This window comes from Bombina bombina, chromosome 8 (genome assembly GCF_027579735.1).
Source record: "Bombina bombina isolate aBomBom1 chromosome 8, aBomBom1.pri, whole genome shotgun sequence".
NCBI classification, from domain to species: Eukaryota; Metazoa; Chordata; class Amphibia; order Anura; family Bombinatoridae; genus Bombina; species Bombina bombina.
In genome coordinates, this window is record NC_069506.1 from 292,290,845 (window position 1) to 292,311,421 (window position 20,577).

The 20,577-nt window shown below is 41.1% G+C and overlaps 1 protein-coding gene across 1 annotated transcript in view; it reads left to right on the forward strand.

Annotated features, from left to right (window-relative positions):
- AGTRAP (angiotensin II receptor associated protein) overlaps positions 1-20,577 on the forward strand; it is a 92,602-nt gene that overhangs the window by 37,175 nt on the left and 34,850 nt on the right. Inside the window, exon 2 of the mRNA XM_053691464.1 lies at positions 13,989-14,023. Within this exon, the coding sequence (XP_053547439.1) occupies positions 13,989-14,023 (35 nt within the window). The remainder of the gene's footprint in view (positions 1-13,988; positions 14,024-20,577) is intronic.

Here is a 20,577-nt window from a genome sequence, read left to right on the forward strand (position 1 = left end):
GCTGCCTGTAACACGCACAGCTTTGATTTATCCCCATATTGTTAGTAAAACAGTGTAGCTATAGCCACATATACAGTAGCTAGTGCCCCACACACAGTAAGACTGTAATCCTCATGTACCTCACACATTGCAGTGATTTAACCCTCTTATAGCAAGGAACATAAAGAACACAATGTTTAACCCATTACCACCAGGGTCACAATCTTACCTCTTACCACTCAACCCCCTGGTGATGTATAGGGCATTTGTTACTCCTTTTTGACCCCCTTATAAGCTTTGCACACACATTGCCCTCTGCACTGCCATTTATCCATGTCAGGTACAGGTGGCCATTTTCCAGGGGGAGGGGAAGCACATGTTCTGCCATACTGGACAGTAAGGCCTGTGTTGTGTAGTTCATCATTTGCTGCCCTAGGATCTGACTTTTTTTGGCTGTACAAAACATGCCCCTGCATGAAGTGGATCAGAACCTCACCAGGACATTAATTATGTTCATTTTACAAGATATATGTTTTGTTTCTCCAAACACAGTTTTTTCTGGGCTCAGCCTGTGCTTGTTGGAACAGACTGTCTGAGCTTTATCTCTAGAGAGTATTGATATGTAGAGGATAAAGCCCATGAACTTAAAGGGACACTGAACCCAACATTTTTCTTTCGTGATTCAGATAGAGCATGACACTTTAAGCAACTTTCTAATTTACTCCTATTATCACATTTTCTTTATTCTCTTGATATCTTTATTTGAAATGCAAGAATGTAAGTTTAGATGCCGGCCCATTTTTGGTGAACAACCTAGGTTGTCCTTGCTGATTGGTGGATAAATTCATCCACCAATCAAAAACTGCTGTCCAGAGTTCTGAACCAAGAAAAAATCTTAGATGCCTTTTTTTTCAAATAAAGATAGCAAGAGAATGAAGAAACATTGATAATAGAAGTAAATTAGAAAGTTGCTTAAAATTGCATGTTCTATCTGAATCACAAAAGAAAAAAATTGGGCTCAGTGTCCCTTTAAAGCTAGATTACGAGTTTTGCGTTATGAGTCAAATAGCATTGTTATGGCCCATAACGCTTCATTTTCCCTAACGCTGCTGGTGTACCGCACACTTTTTAGCCAGTCACACAACCACACTTTTAAAAAAGTCTTTTTTTCAATGGGACTTCCATAGCGCCGATATTACAAGCTTTTTTTTTGGAGGCCAAAAAGTGAGCGGTACACTCTATAACCACAAGATTCATACCACCATCTGAAGTCAGTAGTTATGAGTTTTATGTTACAAAGCTGTACCATAAAACTCATAACTAAAGCATTAAAAAATACACTAACACCCATAAACTACCTATTAACCCCTAAACCGAGGCCCTCCCGCATCGCAAACACTATAATAAAGTTATTAAGACCTAATCTGCCGCTCTGGACATCCCCGCCATGTAAATTTTTTTATTAACCCCTATTCTGCTGCTCCCCAACATCGTCGCCACTATAATAAACCCCTAAACCGCCACCCTCCCGCATCGCAAACACTATTTAAATATAATTAACCCCTAATCTGCCATCAGACCACACCGCCACTATAATAAACCACAAGCCCCCCACAATGAAATATACTAGAATAAACTATTAACCCCTAAACCTAACACCCCCCCAACTTTATATTAAAATTATAATTTCCCTATCTTAAATTAAATTAAAACTTATCTGTCAAATTAAATAAATTAATTTTAAACTATCAATTAAACTAAGATATTATTAAACTACAATTAAACTAAACTACACATTAAAAAAAATCCTAACACTACTCTAAAAATTACAAAAAGTATCTAATTAAAAAAAATTACAAAAAAATAAGAAACAAATTATCCAAAATATAAAAGAATTACACCTAATCTAATAGCCCTATCAAAATAAAAAAGCCCCCCAAAATAAAAAAAACCCTAGCCTACAATAAACTACCAATGGCCCTTAAAAGGACCTTTTGTGGGGCATTGCCCCAAAGATATCAGCTCTTTTACCTGTAAAAAAAAATACAAACACCCCCCAACAGTAACCCCCCCCCACAACCAACCCCTCCAAATAAAATAACTTTCTAAAAAAAAATAAGCACCCCATTGCCCTGAAAAGGGCATTTGTATGGGCATTGCCCTTAAAAGGGCATTTAGCTACTTTACATGCTCAGGCCCTAAACCTAAAAATAAATCCTACCCAAAAAACCCTTAAAAAAAACCTAACGCTAACCCCCAACGATCCACTTACAGTTCTTGAAGTCCCGCTTGAAGGATCCATCCAGCTGGCAAAGTCCTCATCCAGGCAACAAGAAGTTTTTATCCAGGCGACCTCTTTTTTCTTCATCCATCCGGCATGGAGCGGCTCCATCCTTTGGACATACGGCGCGGAGCATCCTCTTCATACGGTCGCAGCCGTAAACTGGAACTTCAATGCAATGCAAGTGACGTTGGCTGAAAGATTTCAAATCAGCCAATAGGATTAGAGCTGCTAAAATCCTATTGACTGTTCCAATCAGCCAATAGGATTGAGCTCTCATCCTATTGGCTGATTGGAACAGCCAATATGATTTTAGCAGCTCTAATCCTATTGGCTGATTTTGAAATCTTTCAGCCAATAGGAATGCAAGGGACGCCATCTTGGATGACGTGACTTGCATTGAAGTTCCAGTTTACGGCTGCGACCGTATGAAGAGGATGCTCCGCGCTGTATGTCCAAAGGATGGAGCCGCTCCATGCCGGATGGATGAAGAAAAAAGAGGTCGCCTGGATAAAGACTTCTTGCCGCCTGGATGAGGACTTTGCCGGCTGGATGAAAATGGAAGAAGCCGCCCGGATGAAGACTTCTTGCCGCATGGATGAGGACTTTGCCGGCTGGATGGATCCTTCAAGCAGGACTTTGTCGGGGGTTAGTGTTAGGTTTTTTTAATGTTTTTTTTTGGGTGGGTTTTATTTTTAGTTTAGGGTCTGGGCATGTGAAAGAGCTAAATGCCCTTTTAAGGGCAATGTGGAGCTTAGGTTTTTCTCTTGTTAAGTGTATCCAGTCAACGGATCATCCATTACTTATGGGATATTAACTCCTCCCCAACAGGAAGTGCAAGAGGATTCACCCAGCAGAGCTGCTATATAGCTCCCCCCCTAACTGCCATTACCAGTCATTCTCTTGCACCCAACAAATAGATAGGATGTGTGAGAGGACTGTGGTGATTATACTTAGTTTCATACCTTCAATCAAAAGTTTGTTATTTTATAATAGCACCGGAGTGTGTTATTCCTTCTCTGGTAGAATTTGAAGAAGAATCTACCTGAGTTTTTCTATGATTTTAGCCGGAGTAGTTAAGATCATATTGCTGTTTCTCGGCCATCTGAGGAGAGGTAAACTTCAGATCAGGGGACAGCGGGCAGATTAATCTGCAAAGAGGTATGTAGCAGCTTATTATTTTCTGACAATGGAATTGATGAGAAAATTCTGCCATACCGATATAATGTAAACTCAGCCTTAAATGCAGTAGCAGCAACTGGTATCAGGCTGTCATGTATGTATATTTTACACTTCAGTATTCTGGGGAATGGCACTTCACTGGAATTATACTGTATGCATAAAACTTTAGCCTAATTTGCAGGGACTAGCAACAGGCTTTTTAATAACACTCAATTTATTAATGTTAAACGTTTTTTGCTGGCATGTAAAATCGTTTAATTTTCTGAGGTACTGGGTGAAAAAATGTTTTGGGCACTATTTTTTTCCACTTGGCAGTCGTTTTATTTAATTTATGACAGTTTACTGATCTCTCTCACTGTTATGTGTGAGGGGGAGGGGCCTTTTTTGGCGCTTTTGCTACGCATCAAAAAATTCAGTCAGAAGTTTATTGTCTTCTCTGCATGATCCGGTTCATCTCTACAGAACTCAGGGGTCTTCAAAACTTGTTTTGAGGGAGGTAATCACTCACAGCAGAGCTGTGAGATTGTAGTTGACTGTGATAAAAAAAACGTTTATTTCTGTATTTTTTTTCTGCTATCAGGGTTAGTTATCCTTTGCTAATGGGAGCAATCCTTTGCTAAAATTGTGTTTTTTTTACAAAGATTTGATGCTATAACTTTTCAGTTTATTAATTTTCAACTGTCATAACTTTCTCCAACATAGGTGTGTCCGGTCCACGGCGTCATCCTTACTTGTGGGATATTCTCTTCCCCAACAGGAAATGGCAAAGAGCCCAGCAAAGCTGGTCACATGATCCCTCCTAGGCTCCGCCTACCCCAGTCATTCTCTTTGCCGTTGTACAGGCAACATCTCCACGGAGATGGCTTAGAGTTTTTTAGTGTTTAACTGTAGCCAGGAAGGTCAATTCATGACCACGGTGGATTTAAAGGATGCGTATCTACATATTCCTATCCACAAGGAACATCATCGGTTCCTAAGGTTCGCATTCCTGGACAAGCATTACCAGTTCGTGGCACTTCCTTTCGGATTAGCCACTGCTCCAAGGATTTTCACAAAGGTACTAGGGTCCCTTCTAGCGGTGCTAAGACCAAGGGGCATTGCAGTAGTACCTTACTTGGACGACATTCTGATTCAAGCGTCGTCCCTTCCTCAAGCAAAGGCTCACACGGACATAGTCCTGGCCTTTCTCAGATCTCACGGATGGAAAGTGAACGTAGAAAAGAGTTCTCTATCTCTGTCAACAAGGGTTCCCTTCTTGGGAACAATAATAGACTCCTTAGAAATGAGGATTTTTCTGACAGAGGCCAGAAAAACAAAACTTCTAAACTCTTGTCAAATACTTCATTCCGTTCCTCTTCCTTCCATAGCGCAGTGCATGGAAGTAATAGGTTTGATGGTAGCGGCAATGGACATAGTTCCTTTTGCGCGCATTCATCTAAGACCATTACAACTGTGCATGCTCAGTCAGTGGAATGGGGACTATACAGACTTGTCTCCGACGATACAAGTAAATCAGAGGACCAGAGATTCACTCCGTTGGTGGCTGTCCCTGGACAACCTGTCACAAGGGATGAACTTCCGCAGGCCAGAGTGGGTCATTGTCACGACCGACGCCAGTCTGATGGGCTGGGGCGCGGTCTGGGGACCCCTGAAAGCTCAGGGTCTTTGGTCTCGGGAAGAATCTCTTCTACCGATAAATATTCTGGAACTGAGAGCGATACTCAATGCTCTCAAGGCTTGGCCTCAGCTAGCAAAGGCCAAGTTCATACGGTTTCAATCAGACAACATGACGACTGTTGCGTACATCAACCATCAGGGGGGAACAAGGAGTTCCCTGGCGATGGAAGAAGTGACCAAAATCATTCAATGGGCGGAGACTCACTCCTGCCACCTGTCTGCAATCCACATCCCAGGAGTGGAAAATTGGGAAGCGGATTTTCTGAGTCGTCAGACATTACATCCGGGGGAGTGGGAACTCCATCCGGAAATCTTTGCCCAAATTACTCAACTGTGGGGCATTCCAGACATGGATCTGATGGCCTCTCGTCAGAACTTCAAGGTTCCTTGCTACGGGTCCAGATCCAGGGATCCCAAGGCGACTCTAGTAGATGCACTAGTAGCACCTTGGACCTTCAAACTAGCTTATGTATTCCCGCCGTTTCCTCTCATCCCCAGGCTGGTAGCCAGGATCAATCAGGAGAGGGCATCGGTGATCTTGATAGCTCCTGCGTGGCCACGCAGGACTTGGTATGCAGATCTGGTGAATATGTCATCGGCTCCACCATGGAAGCTACCTTTGAGACGAGACCTTCTTGTTCAAGGTCCGTTCGAACATCCGAATCTGGTCTCACTCCAACTGACTGCTTGGAGACTGAACGCTTGATCTTATCAAAGCGAGGGTTCTCAGATTCTGTTATTGATACTCTTGTTCAGGCCAGAAAGCCTGTAACTAGAAAAATTTACCACAAAATATGGAAAAAATATATCTGTTGGTGTGAATCTAAAGGATTCCCTTGGGACAAGGTAAAAATTCCTAAGATTCTATCCTTTCTTCAAGAAGGATTGGAGAAAGGATTATCTGCAAGTTCCTTGAAGGGACAGATTTCTGCCTTGTCTGTGTTACTTCACAAAAAGTTGGCAGCTGTGCCAGATGTTCAAGCCTTTGTTCAGGCTCTGGTTAGAATCAAGCCTGTTTACAAACCTTTGACTCCTCCTTGGAGTCTTAACTTAGTTCTTTCAGTTCTTCAGGGGGTTCCGTTTGAACCCTTACATTCCGTTGATATTAAGTTATTATCTTGGAAAGTTTTGTTTTTGGTTGCAATTTCTTCTGCTAGAAGAGTTTCAGAATTATCTGCTCTGCAGTGTTCTCCTCCTTATCTGGTGTTCCATGCAGATAAGGTGGTTTTACGTACTAAACCTGGTTTTCTTCCGAAAGTTGTTTCTAACAAAAACATTAACCAGGAGATAGTCGTGCCTTCTTTGTGTCCGAATCCAGTTTCAAAGAAGGAACGTTTGTTGCACAATTTGGATGTTGTTCGCGCTCTAAAATTCTATTTAGATGCTACAAAGGATTTTAGACAAACATCTTCCTTGTTTGTTGTTTACTCTGGTAAAAGGAGAGGTCAAAAAACAACTTCTACCTCTCTCTCTTTTTGGATTAAAAGCATCATCAGATTGGCTTATGAGACTGCCGGACGGCAGCCTCCTGAAAGAATCACAGCTCATTCCACTAGGGCTGTGGCTTCCACATGGGCCTTCAAGAACGAGGCTTCTGTTGATCAGATATGTCGGGCAGCGACTTGGTCTTCACTGCACACTTTTACCAAATTTTACAAGTTTGATACTTTTGCTTCTTCTGAGGCTATTTTTGGGAGAAAGGTTTTGCAAGCCGTGGTGCCTTCCATTTAGGTGACCTGATTTGCTCCCTCCCTTCATCCGTGTCCTAAAGCTTTGGTATTGGTTCCCACAAGTAAGGATGACGCCGTGGACCGGACACACCTATGTTGGAGAAAACAGAATTTATGTTTACCTGATAAATTACTTTCTCCAACGGTGTGGCCGGTCCACGGCCCGCCCTGGTTTTTTAATCAGGTCTGATAGTTTATTTTCTTTAACTACAGTCACCACGGTATCATATGGTTTCTCCTATGCAAATATTCCTCCTTTACGTCGGTCGAATGACTGGGGTAGGCGGAGCCTAGGAGGGATCATGTGACCAGCTTTGCTGGGCTCTTTGCCATTTCCTGTTGGGGAAGAGAATATCCCACAAGTAAGGATGACGCCGTGGACCGGACACACCGTTGGAGAAAGTAATTTATCAGGTAAACATAAATTCTGTTTTTTCTGTGCTTCTTATAGGCACATTACGTTTTCATATTATAGTAAATTACTTGAAAAGTATTTCCAAGTTGCTAGTTTATTTGCTAGTGTGTTAAACATGTCTGATTCAGAGGAAGATACCTGTGCTATATGTGCTAAAGCCAAAGTGGAGCCCAATAGAAATTTATGTACTAACTGTATTGATGCTACTTTAAATAAAAGTCAATCTGTACAAATTGAACATATTTCACCAAACAACGAGGGGAGAGTTATGCCGACTAACTCGCCTCACGTGTCAGTACCTGCATCTCCCGCTCGGGAGGTGCGTGATATTGTAGCGCCGAGTACATCTGGGCGGCCATTACAAATCACATTACAGGATATGGCTACTGTTATGACTGAAGTTTTGGCTAAATTACCAGAACTAAGAGGTAAGCGTGATCACTCTGGGGTGAGAACAGAGTGCGCTGATAATATTAGGGCCATGTCAGACACTGCGTCACAATTTGCAGAACATGAGGACGGAGATCTTCATTCTGCGGGTGACGGTTCTGATCCAAACAAACTGGATTCAGATATTTCAAATTTTAAATTTAAGCTGGAAAACCTCCGTGTATTACTAGGGGAGGTGTTAGCGGCTCTGAATGATTGTAAGACAGTTGCAATACCAGAGAAAATGTGTAGGTTGGATAAATATTTTGCGGTACCGGCGAGTACTGACGTTTTTCCTATACCTAAGAGACTTACTGAAATTGTTACTAAGGAGTGGGATAGACCCGGTGTGCCGTTCTCACCCCCTCCGATATTTAGAAAGATGTTTCCAATAGACGCCACCACACGGGACTTATGGCAAACGGTCCCTAAGGTGGAGGGAGCAGTTTCTACTTTAGCTAAGCGTACCACTATCCCGGTGGAGGATAGCTGTGCCTTTTCAGATCCAATGGATAAAAAGTTAGAGGGTTACCTTAAGAAAATGTTTGTTCAACAAGGTTTTATATTGCAACCTCTTGCATGCATTGCGCCTGTCACGGCTGCAGCAGCATTTTGGTTTGAGTCTCTGGAAGAGACACTTGAATCAGCTCCATTAGATGAGATTACACACAAGCTTAAAGCCCTTAAGTTAGCTAACTCATTTATTTCAGATGCCGTAGTACATTTAACTAAACTTACGGCTAAGAATTCCGGATTCGCCATTCAGGCACGCAGAGCACTGTGGCTAAAATCCTGGTCAGCTGACGTTACTTCTAAATCTAAATTGCTTAATATACCTTTCAAAGGGCAGACCTTATTCGGGCCCGGGTTGAAAGAAATTATCGCTGACATTACAGGAGGTAAAGGCCATGCCCTGCCTCAAGACAGAGCCAAACCTAAGGCTAGACAGTCTAATTTTCGTTCCTTTCGTAATTTCAAAGCAGGAGCAGCATCAACTTCCTCTGCACCAAAACAGGAAGGAGCTGTTGCTCGCTACAGACAAGGCTGGAGACTTAACCAGTCCTGGAACAAGAGCAAGCAGGCCAGGAAACCTGCTGCTGCCCCTAAGACAGCATGAATCGAGGGCCCCCGATCCAGGAACGGATCTAGTGGGGGGCAGACTTTCTCTCTTCGCCCAGGCTTGGGCAAGAGATGTCCAGGATCCCTGGGCGTTAGAGATCATATCTCAGGGATACCTTCTAGACTTCAAATTCTCTCCCCCAAGAGGGAGATTTCATCTGTCAAGGTTGTCAACAAACCAAATAAAGAAAGAGGCGTTTCTACGCTGCGTACAAGATCTTTTATTAATGGGAGTGATCCATCCGGTTCCGCGGTCGGAACAAGGACAAGGGTTTTACTCAAATCTGTTTGTGGTTCCCAAAAAAGAGGGAACTTTCAGGCCAATCTTGGATTTAAAGATCCTAAACAAATTCCTAAGAGTTCCATCGTTCAAAATGGAAACTATTCGGACAATTTTACCCATGATCCAAAAGGGTCAGTACATGACCACAGTGGATTTAAAGGATGCTTACCTTCACATACCGATTCACAAAGATCATTACCGGTATCTAAGGTTTGCCTTTCTAGACAGGCATTACCAGTTTGTAGCTCTTCCATTCGGATTGGCTACGGCTCTGAGAATCTTCACAAAGGTTCTGGGTGCTCTTCTGGCGGTACTAAGACCGCGAGGAATTGCGGTAGCTCCGTACCTAGACGACATTCTGATACAAGCTTCAAGCTTTCAAACTGCCAAGTCTCATACAGAGTTAGTACTGGCATTTCTAAGGTCGCATGGATGGAAGGTGAACGAAAAGAAGAGTTCTCTCTTTCCACTCACAAGAGTTCCCTTCTTGGGGACTCTTATAGATTCTGTAGAAATGAAGATTTACCTGACAGAAGACAGGTTAACAAAGCTTCAAAATGCATGCCGTGTCCTTCATTCCATTCAACACCCGTCAGTAGCTCAATGCATGGAGGTGATCGGCTTAATGGTAGCAGCAATGGACATAGTACCCTTTGCACGCCTACATCTCAGACTGCTGCAATTGTGCATGCTAAGTCAGTGGAATGGGGATTACTCAGACTTGTCCCCTACTCTGAATCTGGATCAAGAGACCAGAAATTCTCTTCTATGGTGGCTTTCTCGGCCACATCTGTCCAGGGGGATGCCATTCAGCAGGCCGGACTGGACAATTGTAACAACAGACGCCAGCCTACTAGGTTGGGGCGCTGTCTGGAATTCTCTGAAGGCTCAGGGACAATTGAATCAGGAGGAGAGTCTCCTACCAATAAACATTCTGGAATTGAGAGCAGTTCTCAATGCCCTTCTGGCTTGGCCCCAGTTAACAACTCGGGGGTTCATCAGGTTTCAGTCGGACAACATCACGACTGTAGCTTACATCAACCATCAGGGAGGGACAAGAAGCTCCCTAGCAATGATGGAAGTATCAAAGATAATTCGCTGGGCAGAGTCTCACTCTTGCCACCTGTCAGCAATCCTCATCCCGGGAGTGGAGAACTGGGAGGCGGATTTCTTAAGTCGTCAGACTTTTCATCCGGGGGAGTGGGAACTTCATCCGGAGGTCTTTGCCCAAATACTTCGACGTTGGGGCAAACCAGAGATAGATCTCATGGCGTCTCGACAGAACGCCAAGCTTCCTCGTTACGGGTCCAGATCCAGGGATCCGGGAGCGGTTCTGATAGATGCTTTGACAGCACCTTGGACCTTCGTAATGGCTTATGTGTTTCCACCCTTCCCGATGCTTCCTCGATTGATTGCCAGAATCAAACAGGAGAGAGCATCAGTGATTCTAATAGCGCCTGCATGGCCACGCAGGACTTGGTATGCAGATCTAGTGGACATGTCATCCTGTCCACCTTGGTCGCTACCTCTGAAACAGGACCTTCTGATCCAGGGTCCCTTCAAACATCAAAATCTAATTTCTCTGAAGCTGACTGCTTGGAAATTGAACGCTTGATTTTATCAAAACGTGGTTTTTCTGAGTCAGTTATTGATACCTTAATACAGGCTAGGAAGCCTGTTACCAGAAAGATTTACCATAAGATATGGCGCAAGTACTTATATTGGTGCGAATCCAAGAGTTACTCATGGAGTAAGGTTAGGATTCCGAGGATATTGTCTTTTCTACAAGAAGGTTTAGAAAAGGGTTTATCCGCTAGTTCCTTAAAGGGACAGATTTCAGCTCTGTCCATTCTTTTACACAAACGTCTGTCAGAAGTTCCGGACGTTCAAGCTTTTTGTCAGGCTTTAGCTAGGATCAAGCCTGTGTTTAAAACTGTTGCTCCACCATGGAGTTTGAACTTAGTTCTTAATGTTTTACAAGGGGTTCCGTTTGAACCCCTTCATTCCATTGATATCAAGTTGTTATCTTGGAAAGTTCTGTTTTTAATGGCGATTTCCTCGGCTCGAAGAGTCTCTGAGTTATCTGCCTTACATTGTGATTCTCCTTATCTGATTTTTCATTCAGACAAGGTAGTTCTGCGTACTAAACCTGGGTTCCTACCTAAGGTGGTCACTAACAGGAATATCAATCAAGAGATTGTGGTTCCATCTTTGTGTCCTAATCCTTCTTCGAAAAAGGAACGTCTGCTACACAATCTAGATGTAGTCCGTGCCCTGAAATTTTATCTACAGGCAACTAAGGATTTTCGACAAACGTCTTCCCTGTTTGTCGTTTATTCTGGTCAGAGGAGAGGTCAAAAAGCTTCGGCTACCTCTCTCTCCTTTTGGCTTCGTAGCATAATACGGTTAGCCTATGAGACTGCTGGACAGCAGCCTCCTGAAAGAATTACAGCACATTCTACTAGAGCTGTGGCTTCCACTTGGGCCTTTAAGAATGAGGCTTCTGTTGAACAGATTTGCAAGGCTGCAACTTGGTCTTCTCTTCATACTTTTTCCAAATTTTACAAATTTGACACTTTTGCTTCTTCGGAGGCTGTTTTTGGGAGAAAGGTTCTTCAGGCAGTGGTTCCTTCCGTATAAAGAGCCTGCCTGTCCCTCCCGTCATCCGTGTACTTTAGCTTTGGTATTGGTATCCCATAAATAATGGATGATCCGTGGACTGGATACACTTAACAAGAGAAAACATAATTTATGCTTACCTGATATATTTATTTCTCTTGTAGTGTATCCAGTCCACGGCCCGCCCTGTCACTTTAAGGCAGGTAATTTTTCCATTAAACTACAGTCACCACTGCACCCTATGGTTTTCCTTTCTCTGCATGTTTTCGGTCGAATGACTGGTAATGGCAGTTAGGGGGGGAGCTATATAGCAGCTCTGCTGGGTGAATCCTCTTGCACTTCCTGTTGGGGAGGAGTTAATATCCCATAAGTAATGGATGATTCGTGGACTGGATACAGTACAAGAGAAATACATTTATCAGGTAAGCATAAATTATGTTTTTTAAGATAGTTAATTTATTTGGGGGGGTTGGTTGTGGGGGTGGTGGGTTTTACTGTTGCGGGGTGTTTGTATTTTTTTTTTACAGGTAAAAGAGCTGATATCTTTGGGGCAATGCCCCACAAAAGGTCCTTTTTAAGGGCCATTGGTAGTGTATTGTAGGCTAGGTTTTTTTTTTATTTGGGGGGGCTTTTTTATTTTGATAGGGCTATTAGATTAGGTGTAATTCTTTTTTATTTTTGATAATTTGTTTCTTATTTTTGTAATTTAGTTATTTTTATTTTTAGTAATTTTAGTGTTTATTTTTTTTTGTAATGTTAGGTTTTAGTGTAAGGCAGGTTAGGTTTTATTTCACAGATAAGTTTGTATTTATTTTAACTATATAGTTAGTACATAGTTAATAACTATTTACTAACTAGTCTACCTAGTTAAAATAAATACAAACTTACCTGTGAAATAAAAATAAAACCTAAGCTAACTACAATATAACTATTAGTTATATTGTAGCTAGCTTAGGTTTTATTTCACAGGTAAATATTTAGTTTGAAATAGTTATAATTTAGTATTATTTAGTTAATATTTTAACTTTAGTTTAGCTCTATATTAATTATGTTAAAGTTAGGGGGTGTTAGGCTTAAGGTTACGTTAGGGTTAGGTTTAGGGGTTAATGGATTTATTTAGTGGTAGTGAAGTGGGAGGCCAGAGGTTTAGGGGTTAATAACTTTAGTATAGTGGCGGCGTCATTGGGAGCGGCAGATTAGGGGTTAATAGTCTTATGTAGGTGGCGGCGATGTCGGGGTGGCAGATTAGGGCTTAATAACTGTATGTTGGTGGCAGCGATTTAGGGGCGGCAGATGAGGGGTTAATAACTGTATGTAGGGGCGGCGGAATAGGGGTGTTTAGACTCAGGGTTTATGTTAGGGTGTTAGGTTTAAACGTAACTTCTTTTTTTTTTCCCCCATACACCTCAATGGGGCTGCGTTACAGAGCTTTTGTTTCCGCAATCGCAGGTGTTAGGCTTTTTTTTGCTGGCTCTCTCCATTGATGTCTATGGGGAAATCGTGCACGAGCACGTCAAAGCAGTTCTTGATTTCGGTGCGGTATTGAGCTAAATGCCACCATATCGCCTGTGCAACCCTTCTTTTTTTAAACTTGTAATAGCAGCGCTATAGGGAGGTGAAATAATGCCGCTTTTGTGGCGGTCGTTAAAATCCCTACAGCGCTCAAAACTCGTAATCTAGCTGAGAGTTTGGTATGAAAGAGCACTGTGTTTCCATGTGTTGTTTTAGTGTAAAAAGTGCAAGTAAATCACATGGTAGCTGAATCATAATCATTGTTTCTGTGGTTCAGGCTAGTTCATTGTTTGTTGCAGACACAGCAGAAAGAATGTTTGGTATGAAATACATGATAGTGAGACTGGAATTGATGCAATAAGTGTTGTACTGTAAATAACGTGTTACCTATAATGCACTGATACACAAGTGTTCTTACTGTTTGTTGCAATAACTGGAACACAGTTCAGAAGAGTGATTCTTGATCTTCCTGGGCTTGGCTTTTGTTGCTTAATGGCCATGTAAACCTCTGGAAACACAGCCACGCTTGGTATCACTTCTGTAAAGGCTCTCATGTTTTCTAGCTACTAAACTAAATCTTATAATGAAGCGCACTAACTGCAATGTTGACCACAGACTTTGGGGTTAGTCATTTATTAATTGTCATACAATCATTCATATATTATCTGACAAATGTTTGCATACAGCAATAGTAAGGATTCTGCAGATTATTGTGGTTCTGGATTCTAGGAGACATTTCTCACGTATTTATTTCTTTTACAGGCGATTGTGTTTGTGCATTGGCTGCTCACTGTATTGTAAGTATGAGTAATTATTGATATAAAATGAGCTATCATCTGTCTTTATGTTGAGTAACAGGATAGACTACATCAAGTGAACAAGTCGCCACTTAAAGGGACATGAAACCCAATTTTTTTCTTTCTTTCATGATTAAGATAGAAAATACAATTTTAAACAACATTCCAATTTACTTCTATTATTTAATTTGCTTCAGTCTTCAGATATCCTTTGTTGAAGAAATAGCAATGCACATGGGTGAACCAATCACATAAAGCATCTGTGCAGCTACTGAGCCTATTTAGATATGTTTTTCAACAAAGGATATCAAGTAAATGAAACAAATAAGATAACAGAAGTAAATTGGATAGATGTTTAAAATTGAATGCTCTTTTCTAAATCATAATAGAAAACAATGAATCAGAGGTCCCCAATACAGTGGCAAATGCCATCTCTGGGACAAGTACAGATGTGTTCTCTGCTTGTATTGTGGTTAGAGACATAGTGGCCGATTTATCAAGGGCCGAATGGCCCCTGATGTCCCTGTTTCCGCGCAAGCCTTTAGGCTCCCCGGAAGCAGCAGTCTTAGGACCGCTGCCTCTGAGGCTGCGGACATCAATCCGCCCGATCCTATATGATTGGGTTGACACCCCCTACTAGCGGCTGCGAATCTGCAGGGGGCGGCATTGCACAAGCAGTTCACCAGAAACTGCTTGTGCAATGTAAAATGCCAACATTGTATGCTGTCGCCATTCAGCGATGTCTGTCGGACATGATCGCTACAGAGTATCATGTCGGACAGACATTGATAAATCGGCCCCAGTGCCTGAAAATAAAATTTTCTGTTTATAGTAAAACAATGACTTTCTATTGTTATAAGATACTAATATATCTTCTTATTAAATATATTGCCCCCTTTTCTAATTCATCAGAATTCCCACTTGAAGATCTTAAAATGTCTTTTGTGTGTTCTTTTTGCTTTTAAAACCCTTTACAAACTGTCTAAAATACACCACATTAACCGTTTATATTTTCAAATGTGTTACAATAACACTCCCTATACCGTACACTGGGTGATTCGACCCCTGACCTTTAAATGTGTTACAATAACACTCCCTATACCGTACACTGTGTGATTCGACCCCTGACCTTTAAATGTGTTACAATAACACTCCCTATACCGTACACTGGGTGATTCGACCCCTGACCTTTAAATGTGTTACAATAACACTCCCTATACCGTACACTGGGTGATTCGACCCCTGACCTTTAAATGTGTTACAATAACACTTCCTATACCGTACACTGGGTGATTCGACCCCTGACCTTTAAATGTGTTACAATAACACTCCCTATACCGTACACTGGGTGATTCGACCCCTGACCTTTTAAATGTGTTACAATAACACTTCCTATACCGTACACTGGGTGATTCGACCCCTGACCTTTAAATGTGTTACAATAACACTCCCTATACCGTACACTGGGTGATTCGACCCCTGACCTTTAAATGTGTTACAATAACACTCCCTATACCGTGCACTGGGTGATTCGACCCCTGACCTTTAAGTGTGTTACAATAACACTCCCTATACCGTACACTGGGTGATTCGACCCCTGACCTTTAAATGTGTTACAATAACACTCCCTATACCGTACACTGGGTGATTCGACCCCTGACCTTTAAATGTGTTACAATAACACTCCCTATACCGTACACTGGGTGATTCGACCCCTAACCTTTAAATGTGTTACAATAACACTCCCTATACCGTACACTGGGTGATTCGACCCCTGACCTTTAAATGTGTTACAATAACACTCCCTATACCGTACACTGGGTGATTCGACCCCTGACCTTTAAATGTGTTACAATAACACTCCCTATACCGTACACTGGGTGATTCGACCCCTGACCTTTAAATGTGTTACAATAACACTCCCTATACCGTACACTGGGTGATTCGACCCCTGACCTTTAAATGTGTTACAATAACACTTCCTATACCGTACACTGGGTGATTCGACCCCTGACCTTTAAATGTGTTACAATAACACTCCCTATACCGTACACTGGGTGATTCGACCCCTGACCTTTAAATGTGTTACAATAACACTCCCTATACCGTACACTGGGTGATTCGACCCCTGACCTTTACATGTGTTACAATAACACTCCCTATACCGTACACTGGGTGATTCGACCCCTGACCTTTAAATGTGTTACAATAACACTCCCTATACCGTACACTGGGTGATTCGACCCCTGACCTTTACATGTGATGCTTTGAAAGAACGGCACTTGTGATGGGAATTGTTTGAACATTTAAACAGATTAATTAAGTGAAAAACCTTCCTGCAGACACATTGGGCTGTAACCCTCATTACTAAATGATTACGTGGCACTGTAGCAAGTTGTTTATATTCACTGTGTAGCTTCTGCTTCCTGTGAAAGACAGAAAAATGCCATTAAACAGCATTTTTATTTAACTACGTTTGCTGTTACATCATTTACTAATTTAAAGGGATATGAAGCCCAAAATGTTTTCTTTCATGATTCAGACAGAGCAGTGATTTTAAACAACTTTCTAATTTACTTCTAAAATCAAATTTTCTTTGTTCTGTTGGTATCTTTTGTTGAAAATCAGGAATGTATGCTTAGGAGCCGGACCATTTCTGGAGCACTTTATGGTAGCAGTTTTGTGAGAATGTTATTCATATGCAAGAGCACTAGAGGGCAGCACTATTTCCTGCCATGTAGTGCTAAAGATGCTACCTAGGTATCTCTTCAACACAGAATACCCTGAGAATGAAGCCAATTTAATTAATATTAGAAGTAAATTGGAAACCTTTTTCATAATGATTTGTTCTGTCTGACTCACAAAAGAACATTTTTGGGTTTTATATCCCTTTTAAAGGGACACTGAACCCAATTTTTTTCTTTCGTGATTCAGATAGAGCATGCAATTTTAAGCAACTTTCTAATTTACTCATGTTATCAAATTGTCTTCATTCTCATGGTATCTTTATTTGAAAAGCAAGAATATAAGTTTAGATGCCGGCCAATTTTTGGTGAAAAACCTGGGTTGTTCTTGCTGATTGGTGGATAAATTCACCCACCAATAAACAAATGCTGTACAGTTTTCCGAACTAAAAATGTTCTGGCTCCTTAGCTTAGATGCCTTCTTTTTCAAATAAGGATAGCAAGAGAACGAAGAAAAATGTATAATAGGAGTAAATTAGAAAGTTGCTTAAAATTGCATGCTCTATCTGAATCACAAAAGAAAAAAATTGGGTTCAGTGTTCCTTACTCATATTGTACATTATTTTTTTTGATGGATTGGACTTGATTAGAAAACAAAGAAAAAAGGAACTCAATCTGTTATGCAATGTTTACACATGGGAATGACCGGTTGTTCTTAGCAGACTGATAGTGACGCTGCTTATTTATAGAGCTCAGTATTGTATTGCATAACGCCTTGCGGGTGTCTGTATATAACCCCTCTGGGCTCTACAGTGTTTATACAGCGTAATATCTTGCTCTGGGGATATGTGTTCCACCAAGAGGCACCACAGCTAACTAAGAATAGGGTCACTACTCACTGGTGCAGATAAGAAATGTATACACAGGAAGGGCTGTCATTAACTCTTTGTCTGCCTGACTGATCTGCAACTGTGCAAATACATTGCAGCATTCTAGCAGCTAAGGTATAAAACATTAGTTAATTCCTAGGTACAGCAATATAATTGTCTAGTGGGTATGGGCTGCTCTTAAAAATACATTTTTATTTTCAGCTACAAGGGGCGTTTGTAGAGGTTAACTTGGTATTTCTTTTCTCTTTGCTAGAGTATCATTTAGCTGTCGGGCAATCAGTGGCCACAGTGGTTACATTTTTAATGTTATGACGTTTTATTCCCATCTTTAGTTCAGTTTGCTATTTTTGTTTGGGCCATTTATAAAGTTAGTGATAGAGAAGCGCAGTTAGTGCACCCGCTCTGTTTATCTATAATCTGTTTAACCATGGGTTCTACATTCATTCTTATGGTACCTTGTGCAACTAAACAAACCTTTTTTTTTTTTTTTTAAATAAAAGAAAGATTTGATTGGCACTTGTCCCACTGCCTGTTGTTAAGGCACGATAGTGAAAGCCACCACCTGTTTTCCTTAACTTTATAAACCAAGATCATAATCATTTTTCATTGGAGGTAAAGTAACTATTTGCAAAGCCATAAATCTCAATTCAGTGTTTGTTTTTTTGTTTTTAGACGTATCTGTGTGAAATTGTATTTCTTCTCTTTTGAGATTTGCACTAAACAATTGAGAGATTTGTCTAAAGGTAGTCATGCACCTTGGGGCTACGTTTGGCCAACATTTCAAAACACGTTCAGTATATGACCTCAGAGCAGTTCTGCCTCTAAACCTATTGCCAGAATCATCTTTATCAGAAGAAAACTAAAAACAAAGTGACTTTGACTGACTTTGAAATTACTTCTTTGTTCAGTCATAGTTAATACAACGGAAGTTACAAAACTTGACTGTAGTAATTTGTTAAACTGATGGCTCACCAGATAGGCTTGCATTGTAACCATCAATCCATTTTAGTTGGTTGAAAAAGTAGTTTTCTTTCATAAGGTGCTGAGAGTCCACAATCCATTAGTCCTAGAATTCAACTCCTGGCCACTAGGAGGATGCAAAGATTCCAAAAACTATGAGTACTTAAAGGGATATTAAACCCAATTGTTTTTTTTCATGAGTCAGATAGAGCATGCAATTTTAAGCAACTTTCCAATGTACTCCTATTATCAATTTTCCTTCCTTCCTTCTCTTGCTATCTTTATTTAAAAAGCAGAAATTTAAAGCTTAGGAGACGGCCCATTTTAGGTTCAGCACCATGGATAGCGCTTGCTTATTGGTGGCTGACATTTAGCCACCAATGAGCTAGCATAACCCAGGTTCTCAACCAAAAATGGGCCAGCTCCTATGCTTTTACATTCCTGCTTTTTAAATAAAGATAGCAAGAGAAGGAATGAAAATTGATAATAGGAGTAAATTAGAAAGTTGCTTAAAATTCTATCTGAATCATGAAAGAAAAAATGTGGGTTTAGTATCCATTTAATCCCTCCTACCTTTCTGGTAAACTAGTCTTAACTTTACCTCCCAGAAGAAAGGTGAATAATTGAGGTGCTCCAGATTCTTTGCTGAGAGGGGTCCTCAGACTGATGTGAGGCCCATTTTCTCCTTAGAGAACCTCTACTGAAAGACAGAGGGGAGATTGGTGTAGTGACACAATTACTCCCAGTGTAGGAGTTAGTCCTAAGCCTGCCACAGGTGTCATGGGGACCAGTCCCTTAGCCTCCTCCTTTTGGGTCGTCAAGTAATCCTCTACTGGGGCGTACACAGCACTGGATGGGCTCTCTACTGGACACAGTCATCTGTGCAGCTGCTATGCACAGTAAAGTGGTTGCTAGTATTGTAAGTAGAGACACAGTACATTGGCACTCACATAGCCCACAGGCTATTAGCAGGTACATTTACACATTTCTACATCATACAGTATACACTAGACTATAGATTTATTGTCTAGATGTTATTGGGAGACAGGCTTTTGTTCTAGGAGGTTCCCACATTATATGTGCATTGTATTGTGTTTTATACTGACTTTATTTAATATTTAGATTTAAACTCTAATCCTTTTTATTTTATTTTTCAGATAGAGCTGTAGTGCGCTTCTGCTCCTACATGTGTTCTCTATACATAGTAATCTCTGTCAACATAGCGCTGTAGTGCACTCCCGCTCCTCTGCACTGCTTAGACTTTGGTCTGATTATCAGTATTTCTCTGTAGCGTGCTTTTATTCATTTTGTTTAGAACACTCTGGCTTATTGCACAGTACATTTTAGAATCCACACTATAGAGTTGAGCTCCTGATTCCAATTAGCGCGCTCAATTCTGGCTTTAAATGTTTTATCTCAGGGTGGCTCTGTAAGGGTTAAATTAACCCCTTCAGTATTGTATTAGCTATTGTATTGTATACGAAATGAGGAAGAAGGAAGGCTGAGTCCAAGTGTCAATAAACAGGTTTATTGCGGAGCAGGCTTTCTGGATACAAGGTAAGCTCCGATCTTACGCGTTTCGTGCATGAGCACATGCGCTTCATCAGAGATCATATCATATTGTATTGTATAGCAATATATTGCTTCTGTTAATAATAGAAGTAAATTAGACATTTATTTAAAATTGCACACTCTATCTGAATCATAAATGAAAAAAATTGGGTTTCATATCCATTTAAGTGTATGTTTTCTTTTGTTTTCCTTTTTTTGCAAGCTGATTTCTGTTAACCCCCCAGCTCAACTTTGTAATTCCTATATGCATCACGTTATGCATTCTAATCAAACTAATGATGTCCTTGCCTCTAAAGGAATCAGTCCTCCCTTTGTTTGTTCTGTACAGGAGAGTAGTTCAGATTTTGCTTCAGGATTTAACGTTTTTGTGTGCTTAATTGTTTGAGATGCTGGCAGCTATGCTTCCTCCAAGTAAGTGCAAAAGAACTGTATCTGACACTCAGCCTAC